The 18,306-nt window shown below is 38.5% G+C and overlaps 2 protein-coding genes across 2 annotated transcripts; both read right to left on the reverse strand.

The window, feature by feature from the left end:
• Positions 1-218: 218 nt before the first annotated feature.
• Positions 219-4,019, reverse strand: LOC131781056 (uncharacterized). Its single transcript, XM_059097699.2, has 3 exons — positions 3,965-4,019; positions 889-1,246; positions 219-582 (listed from the first exon to the last, which is right to left on the reverse strand). The coding sequence occupies exons 1-3, from the start codon at positions 4,017-4,019 to the stop codon at positions 219-221; spliced, it is 777 nt and encodes a 258-aa protein (XP_058953682.2).
• Positions 4,020-9,237: 5,218 nt separating this feature from the next.
• LOC131781055 (uncharacterized) lies at positions 9,238-12,239 on the reverse strand. Its single transcript, XM_066173459.1, has 3 exons — positions 12,124-12,239; positions 10,444-10,806; positions 9,238-10,132 (listed from the first exon to the last, which is right to left on the reverse strand). The coding sequence occupies exons 1-3, from the start codon at positions 12,139-12,141 to the stop codon at positions 9,767-9,769; spliced, it is 747 nt and encodes a 248-aa protein (XP_066029556.1). The 5' UTR covers positions 12,142-12,239; the 3' UTR covers positions 9,238-9,766.
• Positions 12,240-18,306: the final 6,067 nt, after the last annotated feature.

Raw genomic sequence — 18,306 nt, forward strand, 5'->3', positions numbered from 1 at the left:
TGTTTAAATCACAATTTGAAAGTTTACAGTTAATATTGCAAAATACCCAATATCCCAACACCACAATCTGTATATAAAAGTTAAAATTTTAGGAGGAAACTGGCTGAATAAAAACGTACCCTTAAACAACACACCAAAATGGAATTAAAAGTCATTTCTGAATAAACTACTTAAACGCCAGTTGGCCCAGTCAGATCCTTCTTCCTTTCTGAGGAAGCCTAATTGCATTTTGGCATGATGCACTTTCCATGTGCATCACGAGCAAAGATTGGGCAGGTATCTGGAGGGAATGGCCAAGGTCCAGCCTTCTTCTCAGCCTCCCTGGAGATTTCATGAACCCTCTTCATCAGCTTCTCGAATGCAGCTCGACCCTTAGGAGTGGCTGTCTTATCTCGCATTTCGGCCAATTTGCCCACGTACTCACCCATAGTTTTCAGGTTCTTGAATGGACATCCGTCTTTGAAACCAGGGCAGTTTCCGGTAATTCCTTTCGTTTCATCAACAAGAGATTTATATGGGCACACATCTTTGCCAAAAGTTGGGCATTTCTTGACGATCTCCTCAACCGTCAAAGAATATGGACACCGCAGGTTTAAGTGTAAAGTTAAACTAGAAACGAAAATATTTACCGGGAACTGTACACAACAGCTCAAATAAATCAGTCGTGAGCTAATCACATTTTCTTCACTTCAGGTAATAGATTCTTTAGAATGATTCATGTTTCGAGATTTGCTCTGAAAGTGGGAAAAACACCAGACAGTGACAATCGTTTGGCATTAATTAAAAAACTGGGGAAAGAAAACAAATTCCCGCACCTGAGCTATACGTTAGAACGCTCTTTATCGATGGTTTTCATTTTATAGTTTCACTCTGAAACCGAAATTACTTACCACAGTGTATGCAGGTTTCAAAATCTCCTTTCCTGCAATGTCTTTAGCAAAGGGGCAGCCACCCTTGAAGGAGCTTTGAGGGGAGACAGTTCCATATTCTACGTGTTTTTCCTTTGTAAAAAAGTGGACATCCTTCAAAAACTCGATCCATTGAGCTTCACTTTTGGACTGGTCACGCATCTGACCCATCATGTCTTGAAGCTCACCCACAGTCTTGCATTGTTTGAAGGGGCAGCCATTGTTGAAAGGAGGGCATGTGGCACAGACGCCTTTCTTTTCTTGAGCAAGCTTGGTATATGGGCAGCCACCACCGAAAAATGCCAATATAGTTGTGAGGTTAGCAAGAAAACGATTTACTTAAAGCACTTACAAAATCATGCTTACAAAGCGACCGAGAACTGTGTTTGTGGTCAGACAGAGAGAGTTTTGAGAGTCATTTATTTCCTGAGTCCTCAACGATTTCATCATTTCTGTGGTGTCTCCCATGAAATCACTGCATAGGTAAATGGGTGTATTTTTGTACTTTCCAAATTCGGTCAAGTACATTCATTCTCAAAAAGCTGTCTGGGTTGATATCTTGTTGACTGCAGAGAACAAAATTTGCTCCGACTTTTAGATCAGCTTCCACTTCCAAATTTTAACGCGGAGTGTGCTGCTCAAATACTACTTTGATCGCTCGAAATAGAAAGTTCTAAGTTTAACTCAGAAAAATGAAAAACTGAAACGATTAACTACAGTAATTTCATCTCATAAATACGTTGTGTCTGCACTACATAATTTCATAAAAATGATTCCCTTTGTGCGGATAATTGAGCAAGACGAAAGACGAAAGTGGCGACACATCAAGATATTGCTTATTGTTATAAAGACAACGTCTTGCCAAACAGAAGCTATGGGCTTACAATGTTCTGTGGCTACAATTTGAACGACTTTATCATCTTCTTAACCCGGGGCATATCTTCTGTTTGTTTAGTTTTATGGTTTAATAGCGGACATGTTGAAATGTACCAGGAAACTTCTCGATTATCAATGGGTTCCTATAAAGCCTGTGCCTTTGTCTCCTAGCTAGTTCCCCTTTTATGTGTTCTTGAAAGTCAAAGATTTGCAAAAGAAAGTTCGTATTCAATTTTTTAAAGGTTTTCTGGGCTGAGATACCACTGAAACAGGTTGCAAAGACCAACCATAGCGTCAACGGCTTTAATTTGAGAAGACGAAAACAAAAAGTGAACTGTCGAGCCACTACAATACCAATAACTATAATTTTTTTCTTCATTTTACTTCTAATACAAAAAAAACAAGCTCGACATTTGTACTGTTTCTTGAGATCTCACGAGAGAACGTAATAGTTTAGGTTTTCCCCATTTTGCACTCTATCCATTGAGATAAAATTTGATTCATTCATGGGAAGAAAACATTGCTTTCATGAACTTAGCTTTTTTTCGCTTTGTTAATCGTCCAAAGAGCTCACTCTCAATGTGATTACTACTTTTTTCCTATCCTTCAAAGATCATGCAATGGACGACAATAATAATAACAACATCATTCGTCACTCTCTTTTAGGATACTTAGCACCAGAAGCGACAAGCACTGGTAATATTTCCTCAGGATAAAAGAGTTCAATATTATAATTAGAAAAGACAGTAATTAGGGAGAGTCACACAGATTGAAAATCAAATTCTGTAGCTTTAGCTCCTCAATGAAAAATTTGAGACAGCACTTAATTGAAACCCTTGTCTAACCTCATGACTGAGTCACTTACTAGCTTAGATGAAGCCATGTATAGCTCTAAAATTTCTTGCAGAAAGACTTTCTCCCAAAAATACTTCAGAGACTCGTAAGCTGTAGTAGTTCACACTGTTACTGACTGGCTCAACTGATTATGCTGGGGTTGGGTGTAACAATTCAAAAGTAAAATCGAGGTAAATAACGTTGGATGATTGACGCATCAAAACAGGTTATTCTCGATCAAACAGGTTTTCCCACACACGTCGCAATGTATCATGCATTTAAAAAAACGTGATAAGCCTAACCAATGTTTTTACAACGCCTATAAATTTGTTTTAAAGTTTCTGATTATTCGTATCAATAGGAGGACCGTCCAAATCTTGCTCACTTAAAACTCTTTTTTGGCAAACCAAGATGATTGACTCAACATAAAAATAGATATATATATTTGTCGACCATCATAAAAGGCACCACCAGCTCATCGATCTAATTCAGACAGAATTGAACTTTTCAATGCCCCCGCACCAGTTTTAATAAGTGTTCAAATCAGTCTTTACCTAGAACTGTATTTAGCTTTGCCGTTACGAGCTAGGGCTTAAAGTAAGTTTGGGTAATACATTCTGATACACCTTTGAACTGCACGGGAAAGAATCTGCCTTTTCCGCATCACCTGATCTCGCATTCCTGATTACAATCCATACATTTTCAAGTGGAAGGATAATGAAAAGATATAAAAAGATAATGAAAAGATATCAAAAGATAATGAAAAGATATCAAACAGCGGTTTCACACTATCCAGAAAAGCTGAACAACAATTATGATACTTTTTAATCGTTTAATCGCATATTTCAGGGGTTTAGAAGAGTACCTTGAGTTATTTGTGTGTTAAAAGTATATTCTTGTCACCCTTGCACATGTGTCAAGTTACGTAAGGTCGCACACCTGTCTGTTTTTGAAAACATGATGATGATTGCCTACTCCCTGACTCAAGTTTGATTAAGTTTTTACGACTTTCACTTTGTTGGTGAGTCAGTCAACGACATGTTCCAAAACTGATATCTTTGCTTTTCGTAAACCCTCTGATTTCAGTCTTTAAGACTCCAGATCCCGAAAGCTCTTTTAAAACTCTTTGTATCCCAGAATACAACAGGTCTTGACTATCTCAGACCATCAAAGGTCAGAACGAATGAAAATTACTTTTCAAAACAACACAAGAAGTCACGAACAACATATTCATCAATTCCACGCTCACTTGTATACTTAGAGAACCAAATAATTGAAAGTCTTCACTCAAAGCGTAACTTCAGTTAAGTTTTCTTTTTGCTGAAGTGTTCCGTTTCTCTTCTTACTTTTCGGTCGGACAACTTGGTGATATAACTTTGCATCATTGGCATTGGATAACATTGCACAATATTGAAAGACCAAACAAGGTTTCTATAATTGCAGTTTGACCACTTGGCATTATAGTTCACATCACTGACCACAGCTGGCTATTTCGTGATATTCGCCAATATTGTTATTAAATCAAAGGGTCACAGGGCCTGAAGTGCAGCTGAAGTGAACCACAGATCTGGTTCACGGACAGCTGCAAAAAATAAGTTTTACTCGTCATTGCACAACCAAAATACCTCAGCGTCGTAGAGATGGCTCTATCCAAGGCGAAGCTAATTTCCCTGTTTTAATTTAACAAAAAAAAATGTGTTGAACTTGACCTTGCTCGACAAACATGGCATAGTTGAAATTTGATTGATTAAACCTTAGAAGTTGCAAAAAGGGTTTTTATGATAATAGATGAAAGTAAAGAACTTTCACGGATGCGCCGACATCGCCCATTTTTTTTGGTTTATTTTCTTAACCCTCGAGAATTTCAGATAATGCACAACGGACTAAGGTAACTTCGACATCGATCTTCAAGAATTTTTTTCTCAGACAAAAAAAACGCTTGACAAAATTTGTCATGTGACTGCCGGCTTTAATAAGATTATAGCTCTATCGAGTCTCTAGAACCATGTAACTCATGCCGTGATAGCCTCGGTTTGAAAGTGATGATGTGATATTTAAGAGCTATGACAGCGTTCTGGGTGTGGCAAAAGCTTTCATCTTAAATAAGCAACTCGATCCTTACTGGTGCAAGGTTCTATTGTAGCAACTGATTTGTCCAATGTTGCCCCACATAGGGTGTAGCTTGCTGAAGCCTGGAAAAACCGAGTGCTGTACATTGAAGCTATCAAATAAATCAAAAGTGATGTTTCGACTGTGTAACTGACCACGAATTGAGGTAACTACGATTGAAAAATTTCCTGTATGGTTCTGTTTTTCATTTCTTGTCAACTCACATGTACCCTCGCGTGTTTGCATTGTTAGCATTTTGAAATAGGGTCAGGTCATAAGGTTACATAATCATCATGAAAATGCCTCGTGCTCATAACTTGAAAAGCTAAGAAACTGCATGCAAGCTGCCTCCAGAACGGACGACTACTGAAATGAAAAATGGTTATCATGAAGAATGAGAGAACTTTATCAGGAGCCACTCTCTTCCATTATTTATCAATTACTTCTTTAGTCTCTGCATAGAAAGTTGCATGATTTTCCTAACTAGAAACCTTCTCGAGTTCAACCTTATTCTCTCGAGTTTTTACTCGAGATCTCCATTTACGCTGTGAGATATTGACTTTTAAAGCGAGATCCGAGCTATAACGCGAGATTCCGAGCTATAATTCAAAATTAGAAATTAAAACGCAACAGTTGGTGTTGCAATAGATGATCTATATTCATCTATCACTTGAAATCTTGACATCCGTCTCAACATCCACGAAACCGCAACTGATTTCGTCAGTCACGTTATGAATGACCGTCGGTTTTAGATTTTTCGAACCTTTTGCATTCTTCAAGTGACTCCTTTTTCACTTGTTTGCTTTACTTTAAGTTTATAAAAAGTTTTAAAGTTTGAGATCACCTCGAGGGCTCAATGTAAAACAAAGACCGATGATCAATGACACAGTTATAATGCAAAAATGTCTCAACAGAGGTCAATAGACGGTTATCTCCTTGCTATTTATTGGATAAATTTTTCGTTGGAGCTACTATCCAACACAGGCAGACAAGACATTGGGGAACTCTGAATATCGTACTCATTATGAAACAACAGCATTAAGTCTGTTTTGGTTCATTGTTCATTTGTGAGATTCTTGTAAAAGTGTTTGGGTTAGTGCTCTAATAACAATTTTTAATCTTTAAAGGTCAGTTAGCCAGCATGCCTTCTCATGCCTATCGGAAAAAAGATGTGTTCTTTAGAGTAAGCAGTCGGATAGAATCACAGAGAGAGTGTTCGATAAGACTCTGATCTAGATGATTTAGAGTTGGAGTGGAAAAGGAGGAGAGTGAAATGAATTTGGTGCGAGTGTAATTGTATTAGATGGATTCAAGTGGAGATCAGAAGAACATGCTAAGAGTCCTTATTGCCTTTCGCTAAGCGTGGCGCGCTCTCCGGCTAGTTTTCCCCTTTAGTACAACTCACAGATTTTTACCTCGCTTGGCCTGTTACACTCTTCGCTCGGTAGTTTTCTAAGCCTGCAGCTTTTAGAACATTAAACGATGTAGTTCGAAAGCAATGGGGTGTGAGTGTATGCATGTGCAAGGCCAGCTTTTTGCCTATGATCGTCAGGAGACTCTCCGCAAAGCTTGTGTTTCCCTATGGGCGTATTTACAAAAACCAGACCTCATCTGGTGAAGAGAAAGAGCTCACATTGTAGTTTTTCTTTTTTCTGCCAAAGGGAATCGCATGGTGGCTCTTTTTTCACCAAGTGCATCTCAAGGCAAACCCACCGAAAAACGCGGGTTTCCAGGCCATGCCATTACCACAGATTAACTCTCGCCTTTATCGTCGCTGATTCCACCTGGATCATTGTTTGTCGCTCTCTTGCTTAAGCGCTAGCAGACGTAGATTCAGCCCGCTAGTTGTCGTTTAAGATGAAGGTCGCCCGCATTCATCGCACCGCCCCTCTTCCCGAATTAGAGAAGGGAGTAAACTCCATGCAGTATTCACAAGACTTTCTGAAGTATATCCACACCGAGTTTAGTGGTTGCATAGAGAGCTTAAAAGTCCTCGCTGGAAATTGGACGCTTGAACTTAAAGTAGAAATCAATCTTGTCGTGCAAGATCTTTGCATCAGCGATCGATGCATCTAGAGCTTCGTTGTCGATTGGAATACTTTATTCTAGAAAGTGGAAAACGGCATTCTTTGAGAGGGTCCGAATACAAATTGGTCCAGGCCGAAACGAATGGCTCTCATGTTGTTGCATCTGTATGTTTTTTTTTTGTTTTTTTTTGTCTTCTACGTAAACAGAAAATCAGAGACTTCAACTGGCATACTCACTCTTATAACGGTGAATGTATTGACGCTTAACAAAAGAGAGAACATGTATATTTGAGCAGTACATAGTGATTTATTTCCGTAAACGTGCTGCTATTGATGTGATTTATTTTGAGAATTTTAATGAATTAGACTCTGAGTTTGCTCTATCTTAGATCCCTATTGATATACTTCTGGCTTTTACTCCTGGCGGTTAATGGTTAGTTATCTCATTACTTAAGTAAAGTGGATTTTAGATAAATGGTCTTTGTTAAATGACCCTCCAGCTCCTCGCCCGCAATCACTTATTAAAAAATAGTGCTTTATAATGAACTTCGAAGCTACTTCTCATGAACGAAATCCACCTGTACTTATCAAAATGAAGAGCGCTTTTTCTAGCCAGAGTTATTTGAATGATCAACGTCGCATTATCCAGGAAGCTGAATCGCAATTATGACAGTTGTTCCAGATAACATCCCCGTATCCCATGATTGGTCTAATCAGCCTTTTGTACAAAAATGTTAACGTGGATCTATCAACATTGTTTTTGACACATTTCAGTATATTTAATCGTTTAGAAGCTTTCTTATACATCTTAACTATACGATTTCTCCACGACATATTACTCTGCAAAGTTAAGCCTAAGTGAGTGTGAGACTCAATGTCTTTGACGACCATGGTGTCAAGGTGTTCTGATGCCCAAATCTCAGAGCTGGAACTAAAAGCTATGTATTGCAAAGCGGATAATTTAGATTTTGATATTGGGTGTAAAACGTATCGCAATACTTCAGGATTGAGACTATCCGGCAGTTATCTAAACACCCACGTAATGTAACTGACTGATAAGCTTTCTGTTACTTAACCACTGACCAGTTTCTGTTCGGTTTATTAAACTGTCGCCTTTCGTGGGTTAATTGCAGTGATATTCTAAAAATGCAAGAGGTTTATAATTGCAAGGAGACTGGCAATGGTCATTAAGTATAGGTTTGTTCGGCAATAAATTAATACACGAATATGAAAGCGATCTTCGCAGTAATGTACACTACTTAAGCAGTGAAAATGAGGCCTGAAAAAATTTAGGCCTTCACGGGATTTGAACCCATGACCTCGGCGATATCGTTGCAGTGATACAGTTTGGGCTTAAGAATACTTAAAGATTATCATAAAAGTCAAGGTCTCACTTTTAAAAGAGAATGGACAGGGCAGTCTTTACTCAGACTAGATCCCACTGGGGTTCTTCAAAGATGGCTTAACTCGATCCGCCGCGGCCGAATTTACTCTGTGCCATGTTCTCGAGCCCTCTGGCATATAGATAAAAAGAAATTTATAAACTCTAAGGCACAAATTCTAACCCTTGAAAATACAAAAAAGAAGCAATAAACATTCTCAAACTTATCTTTGAAGTGCTGTAAAAATCGCAGAATAATTAATGCCACACGTCCTAAGCACTCCAAAAGCAAAGGAAACCGGCAATTTGGAATGATGATTTGAACTGAATATTGCTGAATTTCATGTTTGCATGGAATGTTTGCAGTGAATGTTCGAACTGAATGTTAATTCACTATAAATGTTCGACTTGCATGTTTGCTTTGAATGTTCGAGTTGAATGTTTACATTGAATATCGGAATTGAATGTTTGAATCGAATAATGAGCGTCCGACATGAAAGTGTGATTAATATATTTGAATACCAAGATGGAAGTTTCGTTAAAGGACGTGAGGGTTGAATTAAAAACGCTAATTTCAAGTTACCATTTAAATGTCACTGCAAGGGTTTGATGTTTATAATAAAATGTTTAACCTGCTTAACTGAAAGTTTTAACCGACTATTTTTATGTTTGGAGCGCGTAATTAAATGTTTTAATTGGATTTCAAAAGGCTTATGTGAATGTTTGAATCACAATTTGAAAGTCTGCAGATAATATTGCAAAGTACAAGTTAATGTTTGTGTGAATAAAAATTGATCAATTGAACTTGGCGGTGTTGGTTTAATGGTTTCTTTAAAAGTGACGCACATAGGACGATTTTTCCGGAAGGCACCCTATTTTGTTGACAGTAACCTTTAGATAAAGGACATGATTCAATAACATATGCGAACTTCATTGCAATTTAGATGGCGAGTGGCCGTCCTCACACAAAAACATACTGATATAATTTCACGTTACTTATCCTTTAAGAACCCTATGCAGAAATAAGCTGTCGCTTTTAAATCACAGCAAACTAAACGTGAAACCCCGAAGATAAGAGCTTTATTTTTATTTTTTACGAAAAGGTTGAATAATGTTACAGCGTTGAAGCTGCGCTTGAGCACATGATCGGATGCAATTATGACCAAAGAATGACCTGAAAGTCCCTACGTTAATCTCGTCATAGGATAAACACTTTGAAAATAGGGAGGGGAGTTATTTATGGCCAGAAAATCTCCGGAAAAAGCCCAACACCGAAACATCAGTAGCAAGGAGCACATATAGCAAAATACTACAAAGTAGCATCACTTGCTCAGGCAGTTCTACACCCACTACTCTAAGGAATAGGGTCATTACAGCCCGGCTGAATGAGCGGAAGCTCTCCATAGATAATTTCATACCTATCTCATCATCTCATCATATACCGAGGCTTCTTGCCCAACCAATAAAGATCCCAACATATAAAAAAGTTAAAATATCGAGAGGAAACTGACTGACTTAAAAACCTACTCTTAAACAAGACACTAAAATGGAACTTAAAGTCATTTCTGCAAAAAAACTACATATACGCTAGTTGACTCAGTCAGATCCTTCTCCTTCCACTCTGAGGAAGCCTAATTGTATTTTGGCATGATGCACTTTCCATGGGCATCACGGGCAAAGATTGGGCAGGTATCTGGAGGGAATGGCCAAGGTCCAGCCTTCTTCTCAGCCTCCTTGGAGATCTCATGAACCCTCTTCATCAGCTTCTCGAATGCAGCTCGACCCTTAGGAGTGGCTGTCTTATCTCGCATTTCGGCCAATTTGCCCACGTACTCACCCATAGTTTTCAGGTTCTTGAATGGACATCCGTCTTTGAAACCAGGGCAGTTTCCGGCGATTCCTTTCATTTCATCAGCAAGAGCTTTATAAGGGCACACGCCTTTGCCAAAAACTGGGCACTTCTTAAGGATCTCCTCAACCGTCAAAGAATATGGACACTGCGGGTTCAAGTGTAAAGTTAAACTAGAAACGAGAATATTCACAAGGAACCGGTACACAACAGCTCAAATAAATCAGCCGTGAGCTATCACTTTTTTCTTCACTTCAGGTAATAGATTCTTTAGAATGATTCATGTTTCGAGATTTGTTCTGAAAGTGGGAAAAACACTAGACAGTGACAATTGTTTGACATTATTTGAAAAAACTAGGGAACGAAAAGAAATTCCCGCACCTTAGTTGTACGTTAGAAAGCTCTTTTTTATCGATGGTTTCCATTTTATATTTTCATTCCGAAACCGAAATTACTTACCACAGTGTATGCAGGTTTCAAAATCTCCCTTCCTGCAGCATCTTTGGCAAAGGGGCAGCCACCCTTGAAGGAGCTTTGAGGGGAGACAGTTCCATACTCTACGTGTTTTTCCTTAGTAAGAAAGTGGACATCCTTCAAAAACTCGATCCATTGAGCTTCACCTTTGGACTGATCACGCATCTGACCCATCATGTCTTGAAGCTCACCCACGGTCTTGCATTGTTTGAAGGGGCAGCCATTGTTGAAAGGAGGACATTTGGCACAGACGCCTTTCTTTTCTTGGGCAAGCTTGGCATATGGGCAGCCACCACCGAAAAATGCTGGGCAGTGCTTCGATATGTAATCCACGGTGACGTCTGACTTCTAAAAGGTTTAAACAAAAACGGAAATCTGAGGCTCAACGAGGCGATTCCTTATTTGTGACGGCCGGAATCCAAAACATTTACCATTTTCCGCCATACATTTAGCAGGTCGCAGCTGTTAGACCAATATAGTTGTGAGGTTAGCGAGAAAACGATTGACCCAAAGCTCTTACAAAATCATGCTTACAAAGCGACCGAGAACTGCGTTTGTGGCCAGAAAGAGAGAGTTTTGTGGTTGCGTGCATCGTCTCATTTATTTCCTGAGTCCTCAACGATTTCATCATTTCTTTGGTATCTCACTTTTAAGTCACTGCATAGGTAAACGGGTGTTTTTTCTTTTTTCCAAATTCGCTCAAGTATATTCATTTCCACAAGGCTGTACAGATTTTGCTTTGACATATCGATCAGCCTACCGCTACAGCTAAAATTTTAACGCGGGCTGTGTTGCTCAAATACTACTTTAATCGCTCGAAATAGAAAGTTCTGAGTTTAACTGATTAGGCTCAGTTTTTTCAACAGTCAGTTTATTCATTAAAATGAAAAACTAAAACGATCAACTATAGTAATTTCATCTTATAAATACGTTGTGTCTGTATTATGTAAGAGCGATCGATTACATAACAATGATTAGTTTTTGGCGGATGACTGAGCAAGACGAAAGACGAAACTGGCGACACATCAAGATACAGTTTATTGTTATAAAGACAACGTCTTGCCAGATAGAACTGTGGGCTTGCAACGTTCTACGACTAGAAGTTGAATGACTTTATCATCATCTTAACCTGGGGCATATCTTACATTCTACTTCTAATACTTTTAATACAGTCAAGAGCAAGCACGACATTTCAATCTACTGTTTCTTGAGGCCCTGCGAGGGAACGGCATGTTTAGGTTTTCTTCATTTTGCACTCCATCAGTTGAGATAAAATTTGATTCATTAACGAGGAGAAAACATTGCTTTCATAAACTTAGCTTTTTTTTTGCTTTGTTAGTCGTCCAAGGAGCTCATTCTCATTGTGATCAGTTACTGCTTTTTTTTCTACCCTACAAGAACGATGCAATGGACGACAATAGTAATAATAACATCGTGATTCGTTACTCTCTTTTAGGATACTTAGCATCAGAAGCGACTGATAATATTTCCTCAGGATAAAAGGGTTTAAAAAAATGCAATATTCTAAGTAGAAAAGACAGTATTTAGGGAGTGTCACACAGATTGAACATCAATACTACAAACAGCTCTAGCTCCTCAACAAAAATAAATCTGAGACACTATTTAATCAAACCCCTTGGTTGACCTCAGGACTGATTCACTTACTAGCTTAGATGAAGCCATGTAGAGCTCGTAGGAAGACTTTCTTGTAAAAAAGAATTCAAAGACTCGTAAGCTGTAGTAGTTCACACTGTTACTGACTAGCTCAACTGATTATGCTGGGGCTGGGTGCATCAATTCAAAAGCAAAAGCAAGGCAAATAACAATGGATGATTGACGCATAAAAACAGGTTATTCTCGATCAAACAGGTTTTCCCACACAAGGCACAATGCATCATTCAGTTAAAAAAACGTGATAATGCCTTACCAATGTTTTTATAACGCCTGCAATTTTGTCATCTAAATTTCTGATTATTCGTATCAATAGGAGGACCGTCCAAATCTTGATTATTTAAAACTCTTTTTTTGACAAATTAAAAGATTGACTTGTCACAAGAATCGATATATATTTGACCATCATATAAGGCACCACCAGCCCATCGACCCAATTCAATGAGAACTTTTCGCTGTACCCGCACCAGTTTTAACAAGTGTTCAAATCCAATCATTACACAGGACGAAATTGCAAGAATCCGTAAACGGAAACGTGGCAGAAACATGTTAAACCGTTCTGGAAACACGACGGATAACCTGGGTTTCCGTTACCGGTTTCGTGACGTTTTCTCGCGTTTCCGTTGCTGCGTATACAACGGAACCGGACCACTTTTTGTGCATGTTAAACATAACGGAAACATGGAGTTGCATGTTTCCGCCACGTTTCAGAAATACGGAAACATGTGATTTCGTCCTGTGTTACCTAAAACTGGATTCAGCTTTGCCGTTAAGAGCTAGGACTTAATGTAAGTTTGGGTAAGACATTTTGATACACCTTTGAACTGCACGGGAAAGAATCTGCCTTTTCCGCATCACTTGATCTCGCATTCCTGATTTTCGCATCATTTTTTTTTTCCGTAATCGCGAAATGCGCGAAATTTGTTAGTCGCGAAGATTTTAAATTCGAAGATAATTACATAACCGCGTAAGAGACAAAGTATCTCAAAGGGTGTTTCTATATGTGGTATTTAGAAATCAAAGAAACAGTGCACAATTGTCCCGCGATAATGTTAATGTTAGAAACCACGAAATTGAACATCAATAATTGATATAATGCTAATAAAGCTCTCAGTGGACGTTTAATTTTTGTGAAAGGTTCAAAACTGTAGCTATTCGTAGACAAGCATCGGCGGTCATGTGGTCACAAATTCAAATTCTTTGCCTACTCAGTCCCACAGAGTCAAATATCTCAATTACCTTAGGTCTTCTTTTTTTTTTTTTTTTTGTCCTTTTTGGCGCAATCACTTCAATATAAACTCCCTTAGGTAAGTACTGCTCACCACGAAACACGTGTAATGATGCATCCCGGAGAAGATGTTGCACGTGGCTTGAACATGACCAACACGACAAGCTACGGATCAACTTTTGAACAGCTTCTGCAATTGACGACAGGAAATCTGACTGGTGATGCATGAAGTGAGACCAGGCAAAAACAAAAGCTAGATTATGTCAGCAGGAAACACCTTGTGTTATTTTTGTGTTAAGCGTATATTCTTGTTACCCTAGCGGCAAATGTGTCGGGTTACGTAACGTCTCAAGCCTGTTATGAAAACTTGATGATGATTTACCTTAGTGGCTCCATCTGATATAGGATTTGTTCGTTTTGATGAAGGTTGATTCAACCCAGGAATGATTAAACAGGAATTTTCCTTTACAATCAATACATTTTCACGTGGAAAGATAACAAAAAGATATCAAAAGATAATGAAAAGATATCAGTCAGCGGTTTCACACTATCCAGAAAAGCTGAACCACAACTATGACATTTTTTGTCGTTTAGAAGCTTACCTTGTGTTATTTGTGTGTTAAAAGTATATGCTTGTCACCCTTGCGAATGTGTCAAGTTACGTCACGTCGCAGGCCTGTTTTGAACACATGATGACGATTGCCTACTCCTTGACTCAAGTTTGATTAAGTTTTTATGACTTTCGCTTTGTTGGTGAGTCATTCAACGACATGTTCCAAAAGCAATATCTTTCATTCATGTAAACCCGCTAATTTCAGTCTTTTTTAAGACTCCGGATCCCGTGAAGTTGTTTTGAAAGTCTTAGGTATCCCAGAATACTGGTGTTGCATATGTCAGACCATCAAAGGTCAGAACGACTGAAATTACTTTTCAAAACAATACAAGAAGTCACGAACAACATATTCACCAATTCCATGCTCACTTGTATACTGAAAAAACCAAATAGTTGAAAGTCTTCACCCAAGCGTAACTTTAGTTAAATTTGATTAAGTACAGTTAATTTTCTTTTTGCTGACGTGTTATGTTTCTCTTCTTACTTGTCAGTTGGACAACTTGGTGATATAACTTTGCATCATTGACCATGGATAACATTGAGCAATATTGGAAGACCAAAGAAGGTTCTTCAATTGTAGTTTGACAACTTGGCATTATAGTTCACATCACTGACCACAGCTGGCTATTTCATGATATCCGCCAATATTGTTATTAAGTCAAAGGGTCACTGCTTATTTGTCTATCGGATATTGCATCAGTTGTCATCAGTACAGAGATTTGGCATCATGATTGATGTATCATACATGTTCTAGAGTCTGAATCGGTGCAACATTTCCGGAGTAACGGATGAGTTTGGCGGCTTCTCAACAAGGCCTGAAGTGGAGCTGAAGTGAACCACAGATTTAGCTCGAGGACAGCTGCAAAAACTAACTTTTACTCGAAATTGTGCGACCAATCAGTGCCGTAGAGGTGGCTTTACTCCAAGGCAAAGCTAATTTTTCTCTTTTAATCTAACAAAAGAAGTTGTGACGAAGGTTACATAATAAAAAATTTTCAAATAGGCAAACACCACCTAGGTCAATCTTCTGGTATGCACTGTCAATGAGTAAAAACTTTCAATAGCGAGCACTCATGAACACGAAGCATTTGATTAACAAGAATCACATAAAATTTCTCTACATGGAGCTTAATTGAAACAGAGAGTTGGCTAATGCACAGCTCAAGAAAAATGTTTTAAACTTGACCTTGCCCGACAAAAATAGCATAGTCACCCATGGAAAAGGTTCCTATAGTAACAATTATAGTAATTCCAAACAAACAACTTTCAGATACGCTGACATCCCCCAGATCGGCTGGTATGCACTGTCAAGGATTTTGAATTTCAAAGGGAGCTGAACAAATGAACAGAGCATCTAACAAAGCAGTCGCTTTCATATTCTTTTCTGGTTTATCTTCTAAATCCTCTAGAATTTCAGATAATGTAACAACGGACTAAGGGAACATTGACGTTGATCTTCAAGAATATCGTTCTCGTACAAAAAAGTCAATAACAAAATTTGTTATTTGACTGTCTCCATCGACCATGACATGACCCTAGGACTGCATTTAATATCCTCGATCTTTTGTTGCATTGCATATACAGTGTGCCAAACAAAATGGACCTTACGAGCCGCAAACCTCAACACTTTAAACTGAATCTGTATTTTCCAGTATAAATTCGAAGTGTTCGATTTGAAAGCGACTTCTAGGTAGGTAGGTGATGGATGCATTGCGGTTGAGTTAGTTTTATCCGGCGGATTCTGACTCTGTTATACGTCAAAGCGTTTACAGATTTTTAGAGTAAATCATCGGTGAATGCTTCATATATTTCGACTTTTTACGATCTCGCTACAAAAACTATTTATAAATGTAGTCTCCCGGCCTGCTTTAATAAGATTAAAGTTCTATTCAGTCTCTAGAACCATGTTACTCATGCTATGATAGCCTCCGTTTGAAAGTGATAATGATATTCATAACAGCTAGGACAGCATTGGGAGTGACATCAAAGCTTTCATTGTAAATAAATATAACTCGATCCATACTAGTTCAAGTTTCCTTCGTAGCTGCTGATTAAGGTAACTATAATAAATGTCGATTCAAAACAGGTTTGTCCAAGGTTGCCCCACAGAGGGTATAGCTTGCTGAAGCCTAGAAACACTGATTGCTGTACATTGAAGCTATCAAATAAATCAAAAGTGATGTTTGGACTGTGTTACCGACCACGAATTGGGATAACTACGATTGAATAATGTGGCTTCATGGTTCTGTTTTTCATTTTTTCCAACTCACATGTACCCTCGCGTGTTTTCATTGTTAGCAATTTGAAATAAGGTCAGGTTATGGGGTTACATAATCATCATGAAAATGACTCATGCTCATATCTTGAAAAGTTAAGAAACTGCATGCAAGCTGTTTCCAGAAGGGACGACTACTAGATAAAAAATTGTTGTCATGAAGAATAAAAGAACTTTACAAGGAGCCACTTTCTCTTCCACTATATATCAATTACTTCGTTAGTCTCTGTTTAGAAAGTTGCACGATTTTCCTAACCAGCAACCTTCTCGAGTTCAACCCTATTATCTCAAGTTTTCACGCGAGATCTCCATCCACACTGTGAGATGTTGACTTTAAAAGCGAGATCGGAGCTACAATTCAAGATAAGGAACTAAATCGCAAGAGTTGATGTTGCAATAGATGATCTATATTTATTTATCACTTGAGGTCTTGACACCTGTCCCAAGATCCGCGAAACCGCAACTGTTTTCGTCAGTCACGTCATGAATTACGGTTGGTTCCAGATTTCTCGAACCTTTTTCATTCTTTAAGTGACCCCTTTTTCGCTTGTTTGCTTTATTTTAAGTTTACTTTCAAAGGTCTGAGATAACCTCGAAGGCTCAATATCAAACAAAGACCTAGGATCAATGACACAGTTATGATGCAAAAATGCCCCAACAAAGGTCAATAGACGGTTATCTCTTTACCATTTATTAGACAAATTTTCCGCTACTATCCATCGCAGGCAGACGAGACAATATCGTACTCATTATGAAACAACAGCATCAAGTATTTTGTTGTTCATTGTTCATTTGTGAGGTTTCAAAATGGTCGTCAGTTCTGCTTGGTCCATGCTTTCAAGTATATAATTTATTTTTTTTCTTTTTCCTCCATGCTTAAGTTACCCCTAGTGGGTTGATTTATTTCAAAGTTAGTAAGCACTGAGTATTAATTCTGTGTTCTATAAAATGGCACAGTTTATGTTTGCGTGGAACTGAAAGTTCACTCTTTACTCTCTTCAAACCTTTAAAGACGTTGACAAGATTTTTTTCTTTTTTTTACATTTTTGTACTTTCCGGAACAGCTCTTGCGACCAGCTCAATTTATGTCACTATCACTGGACTCTAAGAAATGATTTCTTTCCTTCCATGCACAATAATAAAGTTGAAATGTCAAACTCTATAGCTGGCTTTTCTCCACTCGCCTTGTTTCCTATCGTCAGAAATAATCGGAGGACAAATGTCGACGCAAACAGGGGTTACCGCGTAATAACCGTCTTGTGATTTCGTGCCATTTGACATAAAGTAAGCTCAAAAATCGCATAGAAATGAATGGGTGGATTATAGAATGTTTTCATTTTAGAAAATCGTTTGACATGCGTCGATATTCTCGTTGTGTGGTTTATATTGTTCACCTAACATGCATACCCTCTGCTGTCCGCAGGGTTTTGTCTTTCACTCGATGATCATGATGTTGAAGATGAAGATGATGACGATGATGTTCGTAATGACGCTGATGATAAATTCAGTTTACAAATGAACCTTTTGCATACCTTATTTCAACTATCTATAAATCGAGATAGATGGATGGAATTTTGTACCGCTTGGTTGGAAAAATGGATAATTCAAAGTCGTCATTTTAAAGTTGGGGTTAGGCATACACGGTAACGCATGTTGTCATGAAATAAGTTTCACGAAGACTTTTTGTGAAATCATAAAGACAACATCCAAATTGCAGCAGTTTGTCGCATCGTAATTTTTCATATTGGTGGGTGCCTGTGAACCCCCCCCCCCTTCCTTTTTTAAGCCAATTTTTTCAAGCATGGAGGTCAATATGGCAATGTGGTGAGAACCCTTTGTTTAACAAAGTGTGCCCCCCCCCCCCCCCCACCCTTTTCACTTAAAAGATCCTGGCTCCGTCGCTGTTACCGACAAGCTCCTTATGTCGGGGTTGAATGTCAGTGAGTGATTGTCCGCTGTCGGGAAGCGAGGTGCATATTCTTTAAGCTAGAGAGGATAATTGTATCTGTCTAAATGCTCAGGGGATTAAGGAGCAACTGTATCTCTTATTATTTGATTTCT

The sequence above is a fragment of the Pocillopora verrucosa genome, chromosome 10 (genome assembly GCF_036669915.1).
Source record: "Pocillopora verrucosa isolate sample1 chromosome 10, ASM3666991v2, whole genome shotgun sequence".
NCBI lineage: Eukaryota > Metazoa > Cnidaria > Anthozoa > Scleractinia > Pocilloporidae > Pocillopora > Pocillopora verrucosa.

What these genes read in the sequence shown, in the direction of transcription:
- LOC131781056 (XM_059097699.2), bottom strand. Translation starts at nt 4,019, where the DNA reads ATGTTATCCAATGCCAATGATGCAAAGTTATATCACCAAGTTGTCCGA. An exon ending in CCAAGTTGTCCGACCGAAAA is followed by an intron (nt 1,247 to 3,964) that starts GTAAGAAGAGAA and finishes AAGTGCTTTAAG; the next exon opens with TAAATCGTTTTCTTGCTAAC. An exon ending in AAACCTGCATACACTGTGGT is followed by an intron (nt 583 to 888) that starts AAGTAATTTCGG and finishes AAACCTGCGGTG; the next exon opens with TCCATATTCTTTGACGGTTG.
- LOC131781055 (XM_066173459.1), bottom strand. An exon ending in TGAAACCTGCATACACTGTG is followed by an intron (nt 10,133 to 10,443) that starts GTAAGTAATTTC and finishes TTGAACCCGCAG; the next exon opens with TGTCCATATTCTTTGACGGT.